Raw genomic sequence first — 20,223 nt, forward strand, 5'->3', positions numbered from 1 at the left:
AAAAGCAAAGCCTAAAGTGGAGAGAGGCTTTAGAAACTGCTCCGTGTGTATTAAGTCCCTGCTGTACTTCGGCAGCCATACCCAGCTGAGAGAAAATGCCAGCACAAAGTGTTTAGGTTCACCCCTCAGTGCTACCAAGGCATTTGTCTACACTTCCAGGAAGAAATACTTGTAGACAGCCCTTCTTCCTAAAGTGAAAATCTTTATTGCTTCTATGTCAAATATTCTCCAGGAAATGGAGGTATCTATTTTCAGATTATAACGTTTTCTCTATTTTAAAGAATGTGTATCTATATCCATATATATATCATCAGGGTTCTAGTTTCTTAGGGTCTGACTTCCACACCCTAAGTTTACTTCTGCTCCTATGTTCTCAAGGCAAGAGTTCCTTCTGAAGTGAATGGACAAGTGACATACGCAGAAGATCATCCCGTGGCAGGAAAAAAACAGGCTGTATATGATTAATACATAAAGGAGATAAAGATCTTCATATACAACTGTGGGAAATGATTTCAAAGAACCCACAACTAACTGTTCCAGATTTTATAACAACCTGGTGAAAAGTAATAAAAATAAACTTGAAAGAAAGATTGTAGCAAAGGAGGAAAAAGAATCTCCAAAATGGTAAGGGTTAAAAATAATATCCAATTTTAGCATGATAAAAATTTTTTTGCTCACAAAGAATTTACTCTGCCGGCCTGAACTGTTTAGTCAGAAGATAAATAATGTGTAGAAATCCTTTCTGCACTGTTAACAAGATCATATTAAGAGAGCATATCTTATTTTTTTTTTTTTAAACATTTTTTTTTCTCCTTGGAAAGTTTTCAGACCTAAGTTAGATAAGAGTACTAGGGAAATGAAAGTCCCTGTTCTGAAATGTTGTATTTATTTTTTAGTAAATCTTCTGGCAAGTAAAAAACCACATGTCCTGGGACTGCTGCAAAAAGTACATATGGATGATTCTAATACATTGACAGAGATTCAAAATCAGATGTTAATGGCTTAAAAAAATAAATCTAAACAATCCTTACTGGGGCTTACTATCCTTACTATCTCTTTAAGCAACAAATGTAACAGAATACATCTATGGAAAAAGATTTGTTGTAAAAAAAGTTGACCTGTACAAGGAATATCTGTAAAGGAAATTTCATATTCTATTACTTGTAATGTCTGAGAAGCGTTCTCATAAAAAACTTCCTCCAGAGGGTTTAGCTGAGTACTTCTTAGGAAAACAGTTAAAAGAATTCACTGGAGGGCAAATGCGGTCTCAGTACTGACCAGAAGGGAGTGATAAAGCCCCTTGCAATTCACTGTTTTTGTAGCAAGTTCCAAGATTAACAGATACAGATTGTTAATCATCCTTTGGACCTGGGCATTCTGGCTTTTCTGGGAAATCCAGCAGTTCCCTATATCCACTTCTTATACACATGGGTCCTTGGCTCTGGCTTTGGTCTTCACAACATACTCGTAGGGTTACAAAATGGGAGCCCATTTAAACTCAAGTTCTACCATTTACCACTGGCCCTTGGGCAATTCAACTATGTTTTTTGAATTTCAATTTACTCATCTATAAAGTGGGCTGAAGTTTGGATTAGAAGACAGAGTACATATAAAAGCATTTTAAAACTGCAAGCCAACATATGCAAGCAGTAGGATATAAGCACTCATCATACTGTTTGAATGAATCAAGTATGTATACCATATTATTAGATTTTCAGGATGGCTTATTGTTTATCAAATATCTAGGTTGTCAAGACAAAGGATACATTTTAATAGGGTATATTTACATGTGATGTATTTTATTTCTCTCCTTCTTCAAAAACAAAATCTTATTAAAGAGTTTATGCAATTAGACAGCAATAAACAAATTTTTCCAATACAGCTGATACTTGAACAACACAGAAGTTTGGGGCACTGACCCCCCACATGGTTGAAAATCCATATGTGCCTTTTTGACTTCTACAAAACTTAACTACTAGTAGCTTACTGTCAACCAGAGACCCTACCAATAACATAAACAGTCGATTAACACATATTTTGCATATTTGTACCTACTACATTTATATTTTTATGATAAAGTTAGAGGAAATAAAAAATGTTATCAAGAAAATCATAAGAGAAAATACATTTACAGTACTGTACTACATTCACAAAAAAAATCCACGTATAAGTGGATTCACAGTTCAAATCCATGTTGTTCAGGGTCAACTGTATTTCATTTCTAAGAGTAAAAATTAACTATTAACTAATTCTAGAAATACATATTTTTGAACCTCTCATTTGATATCAAGTTTGTAGTTTAGAAAAAAATTATAGCAAGTTTATAGTGTAGGGGAAAAACAGAAGGAAAAGTGAGAAAAGATTTCTAGTACTCACAACTGGCTCCTAACCCAAGCCAAACATCAGGTCTGGCATTAATCAATGAACTCAATTCCTCCATATTTTGAAGAGTATGTAAGTTTAGCTCTATGGGATTGCCAAGGGCAAAGGTGTTACAAATGTATCCAAGTCCATCTGGCTTAAAATGTCTCTGTCCTGCTCAGCCATGGGACTTGAACTATACACCCTTCCAAACACTAACGCTTTTCCTCCTATTCCACAGCTGCTCCTTCTCAGTTTCTTCAACTTTCTCCCTACCTTCCAAGTAGTACCTTCTCCAGTATGACAGAGTAATAGTGCCTTGTGTAAGCTTTACCCAACCTAGAGCCCAATCACGCACCCTCCTCTCTTACCAATGCTTTTAACTTCCAGTTCTATGGTTTGAAATACTATTTATATGCTATTGATTCCTAAGTTTGTACCTGCACTGACTTTTTGGCTGATCACCCAGACTTCTTTATAAATGTAACCTAATACATCTCAAAGTGATTATACCCCAAATGGAACTATTGACCTTACTTCCCACCCAAACCTACTGTTTTTACATTCCTTCCTAACTCAGTAAATGGAAGAATATTCTTCTAGAGACTCAAAACAAAAATCTAGTTCTGCTAAATTTCTTCCTTATTCAAGTAAGTCCACAAGTGTATGTCTAAAATATATCTAGAATTCCATTTACTTTTTTCCTTCCAATTCCATTACTGGCATGCTACCTAAACCAGTATCACCTCTTGAAAAGCCTGGTCTCTCAGCTCTCACTGATGCCTTTTCTTCAATCTGTTCTCTTGACAGGAACCAACATATACACCAGATCATGTCGTGTTCTTGCTTAAAGACCTTTCAGTGGCTTCCTACTGTTAGGAGAGTAAAATCAAAATGTGTTGCCATGACACAAGGCCATGCAGGGTTGATCCTGTGTCCCAGCCTGGCCTCCTATCAAACTCCTCTGACCATTTTCCAGTCACATTGGGTCTTTCAATTTCTCCAACACAAGTTCTTTCTCACCTCACAGCCTGTATACCTACTTTTCCCTTGTTTTCTTTATGCCTGACTCCTTCTTATTCTACAGGTCTTACTCAAATGTCACCACCTTGGAAAAGTCTTTTTTTTTTTTTTTTTTGGCCCCCCTCTGTGTCTAAAGTAAGCTACTCTTCCTTCCTCCCAGTTTTATCCTCTATATTAGGCTATATTCTTTAAAGTTTGTTTATTTGGGGGTGGGGGAGAGAGAGAGAGAGAGAGAGAGAGAAAAGGAGAGAGAGAGAAAGAAAACACGGAAGGGGCAGAGAGAGAGGGAGAGAGAATCCCAAGCCGGTTCAATGCTGTAAGTGCAGAGCCCCATGTGGGGCTCAAACCCACAACTGTGAGACCATGACCTGAGCCAAAATCAAGAGTCAGACACTTAACCGATGGAGCCACACAGGCACTCTTACCCTATTCTCTTTAAGACACTGATCTTACAATATCTTACAATATTCTTATCTGTTTACCTGTTTAGCATGACTTCCTTAATACCACAGACTTCTCAAGAAACATAACCGTGCTTGTATTATTACTGTTATATCTCTAGCCTAGCAGAGTGTCCAGCACCGAGGAGGCAATATTTATTGACAGTATGAATAAACAGACATGGCAAGATACATTTTTTTTGTCCTAAAATTTATGTAAAAAAAAAAAAATTCTCAGCCTTTCTGTTTTTCTTTTCCCTTTAAAGAAACAACTTAAGCCCAGATACAAATAATTACTCTTAGGATTTATTCTGAAATCAAAAGTATATTGAAAGCAAACAAATTTTATCTACACTTTTCCTTGGAACTTCTGCTACTACCTTTAGTGAGAGCTTATTCACAATTTACATGTGCTGATTCCAAGACACAAGCCACCCCAAGCCATCAAACAATTTAACTTACTCTTTGAATCCTGCCCTGAGTTCTACAATCTGACCAGACTGTACATGCCAAATGAAGCACTTTGGAATGAGAACAAGGAAACTATAATGTTTTGCATTTCTCCATTATAAACTTGGTTTTCTGAAAGCAGAGGATAAGGCTAAAATCCATCATCTTCTAGAAATGACCGCTCAGGTATGATAAAAAGCAGAATATGCTAAGTTTCCATTTCCCTTTCCAATTCCTAAGAATCTGACATCCTATAATACTTTATTCATCTTGATCTCCTTTTTCATCAAAAAAAAAAAAAAAAATGCGAGTGCTAAAAGGCTGTAACAACCAGGAAATAATTTTGAGCAATTTTGACTTTCCTGTTGAGAACTATTCTGGCCCACTAGTCACCAGGGACAAGAAGCAGGGAAACTTCATAAAATCCTTCTCTTTACAATGCCAGCTTGGAGCTGCTCCAGGAGTAAGCCTTTTGGAGTTCATGTGTGTGGTATTCTGATCAGGAAAAAGGCAAAATGCATGAGAACAAATGGAAAATGCTTATAGTAGTCTCTGTACTGACTTGTGTATGTATGGGCTGAACCTTACCACACACATTTACACATAACCAAAAGGTAAGAATGAAAGCATTAGGGAAAGAATGAGCAGTGCATATATGATGGAAACAAAGCTCCTTGGATACAGGAAATCAAATACCAGATAGTTCTGGGATCCAAGGTAAAAGGGGAGGAAGCTGGCTTTCATCTACAATGATGAAGCAGGATAAATGTAAAAATGGATAAATGAAACATAGATGTTTTTGTATATTTGAGCAGAAAAGCTTTCATGCTACAACACCATGTAAAAATTCTAAGAAATTTATACACACATCCACATAAACAAATTTATTTCACACTTTCACTTTTTCAGTCTTTGTAAAGACCTAGAGATATGTCATAGAAAAGCAGTGTAAGTACACAAGAAGATCACTTCCTTTCCCCTCATCTTTTTATAGTCAATCTGTCTACAAGGATATTTCCAAAAAAGGGATTCCCTAGTAAACCATTAAATCAATTACATCACCAAAGCCTCCTATAATGAAATTATTTGTATGCTGACCCTTTGTAACTGGATAGATGTTTATACCCCAAAGGACAGACCTTGCTTATAAGCCACTAAAAGAGGTACACAAATTCTAGGAATTTTAAGAGAATGAGTAGTTTACACTGCTTCTACCCATGTCACCTTTCTTTAAATTCCAATTAAAAACTCAAATATGGGCTGGCTTACCTATTTTTGTAATTTCTTCGGCAAAGTATGGGTCATTCAGATCAACATCAGAGGGAAGTTCATCTTCACTGACCTCTTCAGCAAGAGCCTTAAGGTGAATATAAAAATACATACAGTTTATTACAAAGACAATGAAGAAAAATCCTATCATTTCTTTTTCTTTTTTTATGTAAGTACCCTATTTTTTTTTTTTTTAATTTAAATTCAAGTTAGTTAACCTATAGTGTAGTACTGGTTTCAAGAGTAAAATTTAGTAATTAATCACTTACATATAACACCCAGTGTTCATCCAAAACAGTGCCCTCCTTTAATGCCCATCAACCCAGTTAGCCTATCCCCCCACAGCAACCCCTCCAGCAACCCTCAGTTTGTTCTCTGTATTTAAGTTTTTTATGGTTTGCCTCCCTTTCTGTTTTTATCTTGTCTTTCCCTTCCCCTATGTTCATCTGCTGTGTTTCTTAAATTTCTCATGAGTGAAATCATATGATATTTGTCTTCTGACTTATTTCACTTAGTGCAATACACTCTAATTCTATCCATGTTGTTGCAAATGGCAAGATTTCATTCTTTTTGATCACTAATATTCCACTTTGTGTATATACATATATCCGTAAATATATATATCACATCTCATTTCTTTTATTTTTTTTTAATTTTATTTTTTTAATGTTTATTTATTTTTGAGAGAGACAGAGTGTGAGTGGGGGAGGAGCGGAGAGAGAGAGGGAGACACAGAATCTGAAGCAGGTTCCAGGCTCTGAGCTGTCAGCACAGAGCCCAACACAGGGCTCGAACCCACAAACTGCAAGACCATGACCTGAGCTGAATGAAGTTGAACACCCACCGACTGAGCCACCCAGGCGCCCCAACATCTTATTTCTTTTAAATCAAACAGTACAATCTAGAATGAAACCAGTTTTTAAAATTAATTTGTAAAATAACTCCTATCTGATCATTCTTTTGTTTCTTCAACAAATATTTATGGATAAAAATAAATATTTATGGAATATTTAATAAATGCATAAAGCTATGTAGGGTTGTTGGGAAAAGTGAAAGTTATCAGATACATGGTTTCTGTCTTTAAAAAAGTTATAATCTGGCACCTGGGTGGCTCAGTTGATTAAGTGTCCAACTCCTGATTTTGGCTCAGGTCATGATCTCATGGTTTGTGAGTTCAAGCCCTGTGTTCAGCTCTGTGCTGACAGTGAAGAGCCTGCTTGGGATTGTCTCTCTCTCTGTCCCTCCCCGACTCACACTCTCAAAAATAAATACATTTAAAAAAATTAAAATGAATAAAAATTTTACAATCTATAAAAAAAAAGCTAGACACGTAAACAGACACATATATTAGTAATAGCAGTTCAAGATAGGAAGTGCTAGAAGAAGCAAAAATGAAATGATACAGACATTCAAAAGAGAAGAACACTTTTATGTGGGTGATCAGTGAAAAGATGTGGCCTTATCTCTCACAAAATTGAGAAATGGCAGTGACTATCAACAGCTTGAAGTTATACATTGTGGATTATCATGTAAATAATTATTTATAACAATTTATTTGCTGGTTAAAGAAAGTGATTTTTTTTAATTTATTTTTTTTTAATGTTTATTTATTTTTGAGAGAGACAGAATGCGAGTGAGTTAGGGGCAGAGAGAGAGGCAGACACAGAATCCGAAGCAGGCTCCAGGCTCTGAGCTGTCGGCACAGAGCCCGACGCAGGGCTCAAACTCACGAGCTGTGAGATCACGACCTGAGCCGAAGTCAGATGCTCAACCGACTGAGCCACGCAGGTGCCCCAAGAAAGTGATTTTTTTTTATTATGAAAATTAAAACATATGCAAAAGCAGTAAGGACAGCTTAATGAAGCCCCTGTTTTCATCACCCAATTTTAACAATTATTTTGTTTTATCTATAATCCACCCTTGAAAACTCTTTGGCTATTTTTAAGCAAATGTGTTGGTTAATATTTTTCCTAATCAAATTTGAACAGACTGTCTACTAAATTAGAATACTTAAATAAAAAATCAAACCTATATAATAAATAGGACATGTGAACTGAGGTCAGACAAACCAGATTGAGGTTATTTCCAAGAATCTAAAAAGTGAGTCATTTTAACAAAAATATTCAGAATACATACTGTTAAATATTATCTTCCATGCTGAAGAAGACCCACCAAGCCCTAAAAAGTATTCATTTTGATATTAATATCCTTTTAAGAGCAAGAGCTTCTATGAATTTTGTTTACCAAACTCTTAAAATAGATTCAGTAGTAATAAATTTTTCTAACAAAGATTATAGAATAACTACATATCTACTCACGTCACTGATTTTAGATCTAAACTTTAGCTGCATCAATTATTGCATATAAACATGTATTCATTTCTTCAGTAATAATTTTTCAACGTCAAAATGGAAGCCACAGTGAGGAAAAGGGGCAAAATATTTTTAATATGAAGGAAATTCTTGAAACTCCTCTGTATACGAGAACCTGCGGGTGGAAGGGATCTGTGGAATCCAGCAGTGATCCAGTACAGAGCACTGAGCCTAGAACAAACTGGCACTCAACAAACATATTTCTAGTGGTAGTAATGAGTCCAGGCTTAGCCCAATGAAGGGAAAGAGTAAAAGCACAAGATAAGCTCAAAGTGCCCAGCAAATGAAAATAAAAGAGAATAGCTACTAAAGATCTCAGAAACAAGAGACTACTTTATTGACCCAAAAAGACCCAGTTGTAAGTTTTACAGTACACAGATGGCTTAATAACTTGTGAAATTATTCTATTTAGAAGATATTTTACTTCCTGCTTAGTTTTAAAAGAAGTTCTAAGGAAGAGGGGGGACAGGGTTTTTACCCTTTATCCTCATTGTATTATCTATTTCCAGAAACACTGACTAAATAGAGGAGTATTAAAAATCCCTCCAGTGCATCATTCAATTTTGCAGCGTTCCATCTTCACAAGCACTGAAAGTCACAGCTGCATCAAAAGGACAAGCTTATGTAGTATATTTAGAGAATACGGTATAGTGGAAAGGACACTGGAGTGAGAGATCTGGATTCTGGTCTCAGCTTGGCCATTAATAAGCTGTGTATCTGGAGATGAATCACTTAATTTCCAACAACTATAAAGCATCAAGATTGGACTAGAACTAATCGTTTAAGATTACTAAAGTTGCAAAATTCTGTGATTACTGATATTATCTTAAGGCAATAACTGTACTGCTAGAATGCTACATTTCAGTGACAAGATAGAGCATTTTTAGCAGCAAAAACCATTAAGTGGTCTCTGCTGTTACTAAGGACTCTGTGGAAAAGATATTATCCCCAAATAATGGGAGTCAAACAGATTTTTCAAGACAACATATTAGCACAGAGGAAATAGGCTTAATTAAAGGGATTTAATGACAAGATGTTAAAAGATTCATATGATTAATACTGAAAAATGAAAAATTCAGGTTGAGAAACACAAATGTAGAAAAAAAATTCATGCATGTTAAAAATTTCTATGTGTATATATCCTCAAGTAGAAGAATCTGTATGCATATTTTTCTCAAAAATAGAAACAGAACCAAACTGTTTTATATCTAGGTATCAATTAAGCTGTTTATTTTATTTAGGTAGCATGTAAATGTAAAATACTAGAGCACAGTAGTTAAAGTGGCTCTGGGCTTTTATTAGGATTTGTACCTCATTATGTAGCTTTGCAGAAAACACTTAAGCTATTGGGTTTTCCCTTTCCTCTTTCTTAAAATTGTGATAACATGGCCTACTCTAGTGAGTGGTTAGCTATCTATCTTCTGATATCTTCTGCTATCTTCTGATACATGATTGTTGTTCAATAAATATTTGCCCAAAATTATCATTGATACCTTTTGTTTCTTTTTCAGTCTTTTCTTCTCTTTCTTTTTCTCTAAAAATTGTTCCCAAGGGGTCAGTTTATCTTTTCCTTCCAATTTGTTTCTCACCATCTCTTCTGCACTTTCTTTCAGACCTAAGAAAAAACACAAATAGAGTTCAGTTTAAAATGTTATTATCTTATTTTAAATTCTATGCTGTCCCTTTTCATACATTAGCTGGATATAGTTCTATATTCTACAAAAAGAAGCTTCCCTCGTCCTTAGGTAAAATAAAAGCATATATTTAAAAAAAAATAAAATAAAAAAATAAAATGTTATTATCTTCATTCAGTTGAAAATATAATTCACCAAAAAGATCACTTACAGATATTTAACAGAGTAACAAAATAAAATACAATACTGAATTATGTAACTCCAAAATCAGAGTAATATAGGATCAAATCATATCAATGCTATTTCCTAATAACAAACAATAATAAACTTAACCAAACCAAAATAAATAAGTAAGCAAACCCAGCAAGTTGATATGCAGTCAAACCACTAAAGAAAAATCCTTTATTTAGGTTTAAATTTTATTTCTCTATACTTAAATTGCTTTGAGACTCTAAGAAAAATCCTGGAACAAAATCTTCTCAGGACACAACTAATCATTCACTTTTAATAGTAAATGGTAAGTGGTCTTTAACATAATTATATCTAATTGCTCTGTTGCCCAAATAAAAGACTGCATTCTCTGGTAACTATAGGTGACTATCAAAAATTGATTAGTAAGGCAATCCTTGTTGAAATAGGCCAGGAGGAAAGAGTTCTCATAATCTCTCAACTACTCTGTGAAATACATCCTTAAGATCAAAAGGACCACCAAGTTCTGATTCCACTTTGTATGGTTTACCTCTTTCAATGTTGTCATTTGCTCTTGTACTTCATCTATAAATACTTCATCTCTATTTCTTATATTCTGCAGTACCTAACTTGTGTTTCTACAAGGCTTATGTAATATCTGGACAGGAGTGAAAGTGGGGAAGAAAAAGCCCTGAGGCTGACCTACCATCCATGAAGACCCTCACTACTGCCAAAATAAAGGAAATGTGATTATTGGTGCTGTCACCTTTGATAATAAAGATGTTTGTTTTACTTTACAGTATTTTCTGGACATCATGGTTCAATCTGGGGAGGAGGCAGCTTCAATATTTAGATGACACAATATTCATTTCAGAAAAATATTAGTGGAATGATTCAAAATGCTTTTTAAGAGAGTCACGGTCAATCCAGATCATCTTCCCAGATATTTTCTAAATTCTAAGGTGAAAACAATCCTAAGGATATAACAATTCTTTTTTTTTTTTTTTTCCTGGTAAGTATACTGAGACTAAGAACATTCAGCAACTTGCCTAAGAACGTACAGCTAGGAAGCTACATGACTGTAATTGCCTGGCTATCCTCTATACCATGGCCAGATACATATAAAATGCTGGTCTGACCCAGAGAAAAGAAATGTATATAGTGGATGAATAAAATCAAAAGCTTTGGGTCTCAGTTTCTTTATCTGCAAAGAGCGGTTGGTCTAGATCAGAAGCATGCAACCCTCCCACCCACATACACCTTTTTTTTCCCCCTCAAAGAAAATATCTGGTAGAAGTCCAAATACATAACAACTAAAAGTAGTGTTTTGGGTCTTGTGCCTCAAAGAACAGCCTGAAACAGCTGGAATAGATGATCTCTAAGGTCCCTTCCTTGGCTTTTAAGCCAAGACTTAATCTCCAAATTTCTATGACTTAGAAAAGTATTAAATTATATGCATACTCAAGGTTATGTAGATTTGTTTTTATGAGATACTGTTGGTAAGATCTCTGATTTATTGCATGCCAAATCAGAACCACAACTCTCAATTCAAAGATGTTTCTTATGAGAAAAATACAATTCACTTTACTTAACCATTTGTAAGAGAAATGTGAACTGTATAAAATGATGTCCAGATCTCTGACTGAATCAAGATACACAGCACTAAGGAAATGTAAATTGGGACCCTCATTTGGGAGAAAGCAACAAATCCTGACAAAAGACATTGATTTCAAATAATAAAATAGTAGGTTTATATATTATGCCTGTGGGTTAGCATGCAATCAGTCTAGTCTAATTCTACATGCACAGTATTGTATTATTAAATAAGATGTTTAAATAATCTTAAGGTATTATAGTATAATTTCTTCAAACACTAAGAAAGATTTTATTATTCCTAAATATTAAATTGATATACTTAGAGACTTTTTTTTCCACCAAAAAGTATTGTTTAATTTTGATCCCTGAAGCTTAACGTGATGCTTAGAATGATGCTGAGGAAAGCTCCATACCATTGTCTCTTTTAAGTAACTAGGACATTGTTTTGATGTGTCTCAATCACTATGAACTTCTACTACACATGTAGGGTCTTAACATTCTTTGGAACATGGGTACCTTGAGAATTTGATAAGATATAGAATCTCTCTCTGAAACACTGTACTGGAAACACTTGCATACAGCATTCAGGGGCTTATGGATACTCAAAGGTCATTTCTATATAAGGATCTAAGGGTCTCAGGCAAAGAACATTTACAGGTGCAGTAGAGGTCTACGGGAAAACAGGAGGCCAGCTCCCATAACTTCAAAACTTATTATTAGCACGTGACATTTGTAGGTTCTATAGCAGGATTCCTCACTTCAGCACTACTGTCATGTTGGACCAGATCATTCTTTGTAGTGAGGAACTATCCTGTAGTTGTAAGGATGTTTATCAATATCTCTGCATTATCCAGTAGATGCCAATAGCTTCAGTCATGAAAATAAAAATGTCTCCAGATATTGCCAAATGTCTTCTTGGGAGCAAAATTACCTCTAGTTGAGAACCACTGTTCTAAACAATGATTAGAAGTCATTTCTGAAAAGAAGGGCTATTTCATTACTTGTATCAGAGAAGTTATATATTATTTTATTTGGTACTTGATTATATAACATCTATTTTACTTTAGAGTTTTCTTCCAACTAAACCAAAGGCAGCTAAAGTCACCTTCTTTTGTATTCCATAATATTTAACATAGTGCCAGACACATAGTAAGTACTTAATAAACACTTAATTGATCTGTCTTGAAGGAGGAATTCTTATTTCAAGCCAACTGTTTGATCTTGTAAGTTTGGAACATATTCTCTCCAACAGAAAATGAATCAAAACTTTAGGATATAAATAAATGGCCTTTATCCCAAAGTGGTCTGGGTATGTGTGTTTAAGGACCTATAGTTGTAGAAAATTCATGAAATATTATTCTCAGAAAATATTTTAAACTTTTTTTCTGGTATTTAGTTGGTTTATAACAACAAAGAAATAGTTATCTTCAGTTCAATACAGTCTGTAATTTTTTTGCCTGGCTCTCACTTAATACACCAAATGTGTATTAAGTAGAATGACAAACACATTGCAGTGAATGAACACAACACCATGATAACTTAAAAATGCTTTGTTTTCATTGTCATCATGAGGTCATTTATATCTCTTGCCACAGATCACAGTTGTTTATGCTCTGGTTCTTAAAAATATGTCCATCCCAGAAGCCTCTTGGCATATGCACAAGAACATTCTTCAGACAGTTTTAGCTTCATTTGAGAGAAGCCACTATGTGACTAAAAAACAACTTCATTATAACTGTTTTTAGTTTTGCACAAATTTGTTTTTAAAAAGTTTAAGTGTATAGCCAAGGACTGCTGAATTAGTTAAAAATAACTCAATAATCCTACAAATAAGGGGTAAAAAAACTCTTTCAAAGCCAGCCACAAACAGATGATTCAATTATGACAATAACTTATGTACAATCCATTCAAAATTATTTTGGTAGTTTGCATATATACAAAAATACTTTCAAATATGTTGTTTTTTTTTTAATTTTTTTTTTCAATGTTTATTTAATTTTGGGACAGAGAGAGACAGAGCATGAACGGGGGAGGGGCAGAGAGAGAGGGAGACACAGAATCGGAAACAGGCTCCAGGCTCTGAGCCATCAGCCCAGAGCCCGACGCGGGGCTCGAACTCACGGACCGCAAGATCGTGACCTGGCTGAAGTCGGACGCTTAACCGACTGCGCCACCCAGGCGCCCCTCAAATATGTTTTTAAAATCCACTAAAACAAGACTATATATTTCTCTTGACCTTACTCATTTGAAATATTTGAAGTCTTCAAGGGGCAGGACATGAATAACTTAACTCAAGTAGGTAGTATAGTTGGTTTTGTTTATAAAAACAAAATGCATATTTTAAGATTTCTGATATAGGCTGAAACTGGCACTTTTTATTTAAGTGAGGACTTAGGATCCATTGAGAATACTTATGAACATTTAATGACTCAATCTTTATTCATGGTTGTAATTCCAAAAGCAGTTTTTAAAATGTAACTAACTACCACCACCACCACCATCAGAGAGAACTCCCAACTTGGAATTCATTCTATGTATAAGGGTTTTAGAGGAAAACCACCAGCCATCTCCTGAAGAACACTGAAATCAAAGGTATCTGTTCAAATGGGCCAGTTATCCTCAATGGGGTAGGCAGAGGGAAGAACACATTTACTTATATAATAGAAGTTACAGGAATACTTGGTCCATGTGAGTAATGAGGATCTTCCCGGTGGTATTTTTTTCTCCACAATAATCAAGTCATTATGTACTTAGGTATCCTTAAAGCATACTGGATAAGTCAAACTATCAACCTTTGAAATAAGAAAGGTAAATACTTGATATGTTTTGAACTTGGTTTAAGACTTGTTCAGAACAAGAAATTGTTTAGAACATGTTCAGAATCTGGTTCATAATTTCTTTTTTTTAACCTCTGTAAATCCCTCTTTCTTAAATTCTTACAGTACTATATTCTTTTATTCTATACCATTTATCACAGTTGCAACTTCATACTTGTGTGATTTTTAAAATTATTATTAATGGCTGCCTCCTTTACTAGCTTGTAAGCCTCGTGAAGATAGAGACCATAGCTTGTTTCCCCCCTGGCCTCGCAAGAGTACCCTGGTGGCTAGTGGAGGACCTAAACAGACACCTAATGTCTGTTAAAAGAAAAGTACAAATGAAAGGATAAACAAGTCAAATTTGTTCCCAACCTATAGATAGAGGGCAACAATGCCTGAAACTAAAAAGTAAAATAACTAGTTCGGGGAACAATAGTAAACAGTAAGAATTATCAACCAGATAGAACTGATACAAATGCTCCTTGTACACACTTAATACTGTTACAATATGGTTATACCTACTATGTGGAAACAACATAATAAAGATAATAAGGATAAAAGGGTATAGATAAACTACTTAGACTGGAAATGGCTTCTCCCATAACATTTAATTCTGTATCTCCCAAAGCATTCAATGAGGTATCCATAGAAAATACCTAAAAAGTATGTACTGAATGAATACATGTTAATGTTTTTTGTTGTTGCTGAATGTCTAAAAACTATCAGTGGGTAGCAACTATTTTACATTTGCCTTGAATTTGAGCTTATACTCTAAGCTCTTCTAAATCTTTTACTCTCCCTTAAGAGTGATGCCTTCCATTTATAAGTATTTTCAATTTATTATGAACCAAGCTGTCCTCACTTCTTAGAATTGAATGTTCTTAAAAAGCCGACTTCAAATACAAGACATCTGGGCCTCATTAGGGAGCTATTGTTTTCTGTATTTGTCTGTACTTTGTTTTTTGTGTTTTTTTTTTTTTCCCTTTCAAGTAGTTTGTAATCACAATGTATATAATAACAAGCTGTCCTAATAATAACAGAATAAAATTCTGGCTAACTCTGATGAAGCCATTTTGCTATTTAATTTATGGCAAAGAGGAATGACAACTGTTTATTCTACCCTTATTTTTTACATGTAATGTTTACAGACAAGGTAGAAAGGTAATACATAACTTTTAAGAAGGGCTAAGATGTAAGGAAACAAAGGGGATTTTTTGGAGTCTAGTCACAATAAGAAAGCTCAAACAGAAACGTTATACTAGCTCAGAAGCAAGGACTTTCCCTTGGGGACATACATCCATCCGTTATGGTCTAGCATGGATCTTGGGTTTTAATGGGCTGTTAGCCAAGGAGGCAAGAGGCAATGTTCAGTGTCTGATTATGGTGGAAGTTCCTATCAGAGACCACTACCTTGAAGCCAGGATCCTTAAGGGTACCTTCAGTGGGTGCTGCCCCTCCTCCAAAAATTTAGAGGGAATGAATACATGCCTTTTTGGGCTTTGGCTTTGAGCAGAACAAGGGAAGTAAAAACATGTTTTTTTCCCCAGAGAATTTATAACCACAAGCCTACAAATCCATGGGTTTGTGGCTAGAATTCACACTATCTGTGTGGCCCCAAATACCTCAAACCAAAAATTTGGTTTCAATTGGTCTTGGAATGGAAGCGCCCTTAGGCGTCTGGCAAATACTTTCTAAAGCACTCTCTGTAGAAGTACTTTTGACCCAGGCCTCTGAGAATTCCCATAGGTAAAGATGGATCCCAGAACAATGAGATCACAATAAAAAGCCAATACGAGCCAGAGTCCGCAGAAACAAAATAATACAAAAGCCAAATCTATAACAGCTAGAGATTTTGGAATTATCAGATACAGAATAAGAAATCAGCACATTAAAAAAAACAAAAGAGAAAATTAAAAGATAAGATTATCAAAAATATGAGACAGATTTGGAAACAAAACTTCCTCAAATGAAACATATAACTGAAATAATAAAGTCAACAGCCAAGTTAAACAGCAGCCTATACAGAGGTAAAGAAAAAAAATGAATGAACTGAAAGACAAACTGAAGCAATTACCCAGCATGCTTCATAGGTTCAAAAGTATGGAACATGTGAGTTATCAGAGATAGAATGAGAAGGTACCACACATATCAAATGAGATTTCCATAAGGAAAAAATAGAGAACATGAGGAAAACACAATATTTTAAGAGAAAATGAGAAGTTTTCAGAACCGATGAAAGATAATAATCTTCAAGACTGTGGGTATCCTGTTAACTCTACACAAGATTAAAGCTACCAAGCAAAAATATGATCTAGATAAACCAAAATGAAACCCTAGAACACTAAGGTATCTTAAAAGCCAGGGACAAAAGATAGCACTGTGGAGAAAGGCAACCCTTTCCTAGCAGGGTTCAGAAGTGGGCCCCTGGGACATGGAATTAAGATGGTGTGTTCTTTAGTTATACTGGCTTCCTCACCTGTAATTGCCAACAGGAGTCAAGGGGGAGTCTTGTGATACACAGTAAATTTGCCTCTCCCCAGAATGGGGTTAAGTGGGGGGACTACCTTGGTGCATCCATGGCAACAGAAGTAGATACCCCTCCTTCCCTAATCTTCAATACTCACAGCCTCACCACCAAAATCCGCCTTGAACCCACCAGGAATAATCTCTGTGCTTTTTATCCCTATTTTTGGTCACCCCAAAAAGCCCCTAATCATCAGGTCCCCCCTAATCTCCCATGTTCTTAATCTCAGAAGTTAACTATACATCTACTTTTCTGCTACTATCTCTTCTTCCCTCCACTCTCTACCACTAAATCTCTGGAATTAACAGTGCATTAACAGTAAAAACTCAATTATTAGATCTCTGAACATTTTCTTCATCATCTTGCTTTAACTGAATTTTGGCTCTGCCCTGAAAATACTGCAAACTTCAGTACTCGCAAGTGGTTTGTTGTTGTTGTTGGAGTTTGCTTTCTTCAAAGAGCCTTCAACCAATTGTTCTGGGGGGGCAGGGTATATATGGGGGTCATTTGTACTCTTTATCCAGTTTAAGAAGTGTGGTACTAGTCCAGGGATAGACCGATTAACTAATAAAACAGAGAGCCCAGCAATAGATCCAGGCAGTTTTGTTTGTTTGTTTGTTTTGTTTATGCAGAATATATTCAATATAGACAAGATCCATGCAGTTTTGAAACTCTGGTACATGACAGAGGTGATAGGTCAGATTATTGGGGAAAAGGGGAGATTATCTAATAAATGGAACAGGATAAAAAAAAACTCTATGTAGGGGTTCAGTTAGTCGAGAGCCCACCTTCAATTGGTTGAGTGTCCACCTTCAGCTCAGGTCATGATCTCATGGTTTGTGGGTTTGAGCCCTGCAGCTGGCTCACTGATGTCAGTGTGGAGCCTGCTCCAGATCCTCTGTCCCCCCCCCCCCCTCTGCCCCTCCCCCGCTCACACTCTCTCAAAAATAAACATTTATTTTTTTTTTTTTTTTAATTTTTTTTCAACATTTATTTATTTTTGGGACAGAGAGAGACAGAGCATGAACGGGGGAGGGGCAGAGAGAGAGGGAGACACAGAATCGGAAACAGGTTCCAGGCTCTGAGCCATCAGCCCAGAGCCTGACGCGGGGCTCGAACTCACGGGCCGCGAGATCGTGACCTGGCTGAAGTCGGACGCTTAACCGACTGCGCCACCCAGGCGCCCCTCAAAAATAAACATTTAAAAAAATTCATGTAGAAGAAGATGAAACTGGATGTCTACCTTATATCATATAAAACATCAATTCCTGATGAACCAAGGACTTAAATGTCAAACGCATCAAAACTTTCTACCTTTAGTAGAAAATAAAGATGAATATCAGTCTCATCTGTATAGAAAAGGATTACTTAGATGAAACACGGAAACCATTAACTATAATGACTGACTTAACAATATTAAAATCAAGAACTTTTATTCATTAGATAAACCTCCAAGAGAGTGTGTGGCAAGGGGTTGAGGCTGGGGAAGAGTTTCATATTGAAGAAGGACAAAGGACTGTTATCAAAAATCCTATAAAAGACAAAGGACTGTTATGAAAAATAAATCAAGAATGAAAAGCCAGCAGAAAAAGCACAAACAATATAACAGAAAACTGGCCAAAAGACATTTATGAGTATTTCACTGAGGAGGAAACATGTATGTCCAACAAATACATGAAGAGATATTCAATTGCATTTGTAAGAAGAGAAGTGCAAATCAAGCATGCTGGTAGGAGTATAAACTTAATACCAGCACAAAAGAATTTAGTATTTCATCTTATAACCGTGAACATTCACACACCTTATGACCCAGGAATTACACTCTTTGATAAATACCCAGAAAAACTTAAACATGTACTAGAAGATGCACAGAAATGTTTATAACAGCATGTTTCACCATAGTAAAGAACATCCCAAATATGTATCCAACAGGAGAATGGATATATAAACTGTGGTATATATAATCAAATGAGCTACAGCTACACAACAGAGATAAATCTTAGGAATGTGATGTTGAATGAAAAAAAATCCCCAAAGATTTTTAAGTATCTACAACAAATCCACACTCCTCCCCTCAATGTTAACATTAACAGCTTTAGTGAGATAGTATTTAATATACCATATAATTCACCCATTTATATAATTCAATAGTTTTTTTTAAAAATTTTTTTTTCAACGTTTATTTATTTTTGGGACAGAGAGAGACAGAGCATGAACGGGGGAGGGGCAGAGAGAGAGGGAGACACAGAATCGGAAACAGGCTCCAGGCTCTGAGCCATCAGCCCAGAGCCTGACGCGGGGCTCGAACTCACGGACCGCGAGATCGTGACCTGGCTGAAGTCGGACGCTTAACCGACTGCGCCACCCAGGCGCCCCTATAGTTTTTTAATATACTCACAAGTATGTGCAACCATCACTAGTCAATTTTAGAACATTTTCATCCCCTCAAAAAGACACTCTATCTCTCCGCAGCAGGACACTCTTAAATACTCCCTCTCCTCCTGCAACCACTAATCTACTTCCTTTCTCTATAGAGTTTCTTATTCTGGATATTGCATATAAAATATGTAGTGTTTTGTGATTGGCTTCTTTTACTTAGCATATTTTCAAGATTCATTCACTTTGTAGCATACATTAGTACCTCATGCCTTTTTATGCACTCACACTTCTTAGGAATACTTACGAATGAGATGGAAATATATACAATGGAAAGCCAAGGATTGAATACCAAGATGTGGATGATGGTTATAATAGACATGGAGAAGTAGGGGAGATCAAAAGGATAAATGTAAGTTACTACATGACCCTAGCTTTTGTAGTGGATTCACTTACTGTTAAAAATAAATAAATAAATAAATAAATAAATAAATAAATAAATAAATAAATAAATAAAAGGGCCATGCTGGACCAATGAGAGTGCCCTAACCCAAGGATTATAATTAAATTATATGAACCAGAGGTATAAAAGAATAAAGAGACAAGGTTAATAAATTTGACTATACCTTTTTTTGTTCTTCAAAAGATACTATAAAGAATAAAAGACAAAATCACAAAGTAGAAGATATATGACTGATGGAGACCAATACAGAATATATGAACTCCTATGACTCAGGAAAACAAATACTACATAAGTCAAAATACATGAACAGGCATTTCACATGAGGAAACACTAAGAGATGTTTTTCCTCATTAGTAAGTAGGCAAATGCCTGAACAATCCTTTAGGTCAGGTCATATCACTTCCATTTCACATTTCATTTAGAGTAAAAACTAAAGTCCATCCAGAGGTCTCAAAACCTTCTGTGATTTGGCCACCTTTCTGCCCTCATTTTCTACTACTCTCCATTCCCTGGTTCATTCTGCTCCAGTCACTTCTGCTTTAGTGTTCTTGGGCATATTAGAAATACTCCCCCTAAAGGCTTTTGCATTTATTCTTTCTGCCTGAAATGCTCTGTCCCAGGATAACAACTAGTGTGTACTGTCCTTTCCATTAGGTCTTTGTGCAAATGCCACTTTCTCAATGAAGCCTTTCCTGATGGTCCTATTT

At 35.6% G+C, this 20,223-nt stretch overlaps 1 protein-coding gene across 2 annotated transcripts in view; it reads right to left on the bottom strand.

The window, feature by feature from the left end:
* Window positions 1-20,223, bottom strand: part of ESF1 (ESF1 nucleolar pre-rRNA processing protein homolog) — a 66,418-nt gene that overhangs the window by 6,693 nt on the left and 39,502 nt on the right. For both annotated transcript variants that reach the window (XM_043602903.1, XM_043602904.1), the window contains exons 10-11: window positions 9,409-9,530; window positions 5,544-5,631 (exon numbers count right to left, since the gene is read on the bottom strand). In XM_043602903.1, the coding sequence (XP_043458838.1) occupies window positions 5,544-5,631; window positions 9,409-9,530 (210 nt within the window). The remainder of the gene's footprint in view (window positions 1-5,543; window positions 5,632-9,408; window positions 9,531-20,223) is intronic.

This window comes from Prionailurus bengalensis, chromosome A3 (genome assembly GCF_016509475.1).
Source record: "Prionailurus bengalensis isolate Pbe53 chromosome A3, Fcat_Pben_1.1_paternal_pri, whole genome shotgun sequence".
Classification (NCBI taxonomy): Eukaryota; Metazoa; Chordata; class Mammalia; order Carnivora; family Felidae; genus Prionailurus; species Prionailurus bengalensis.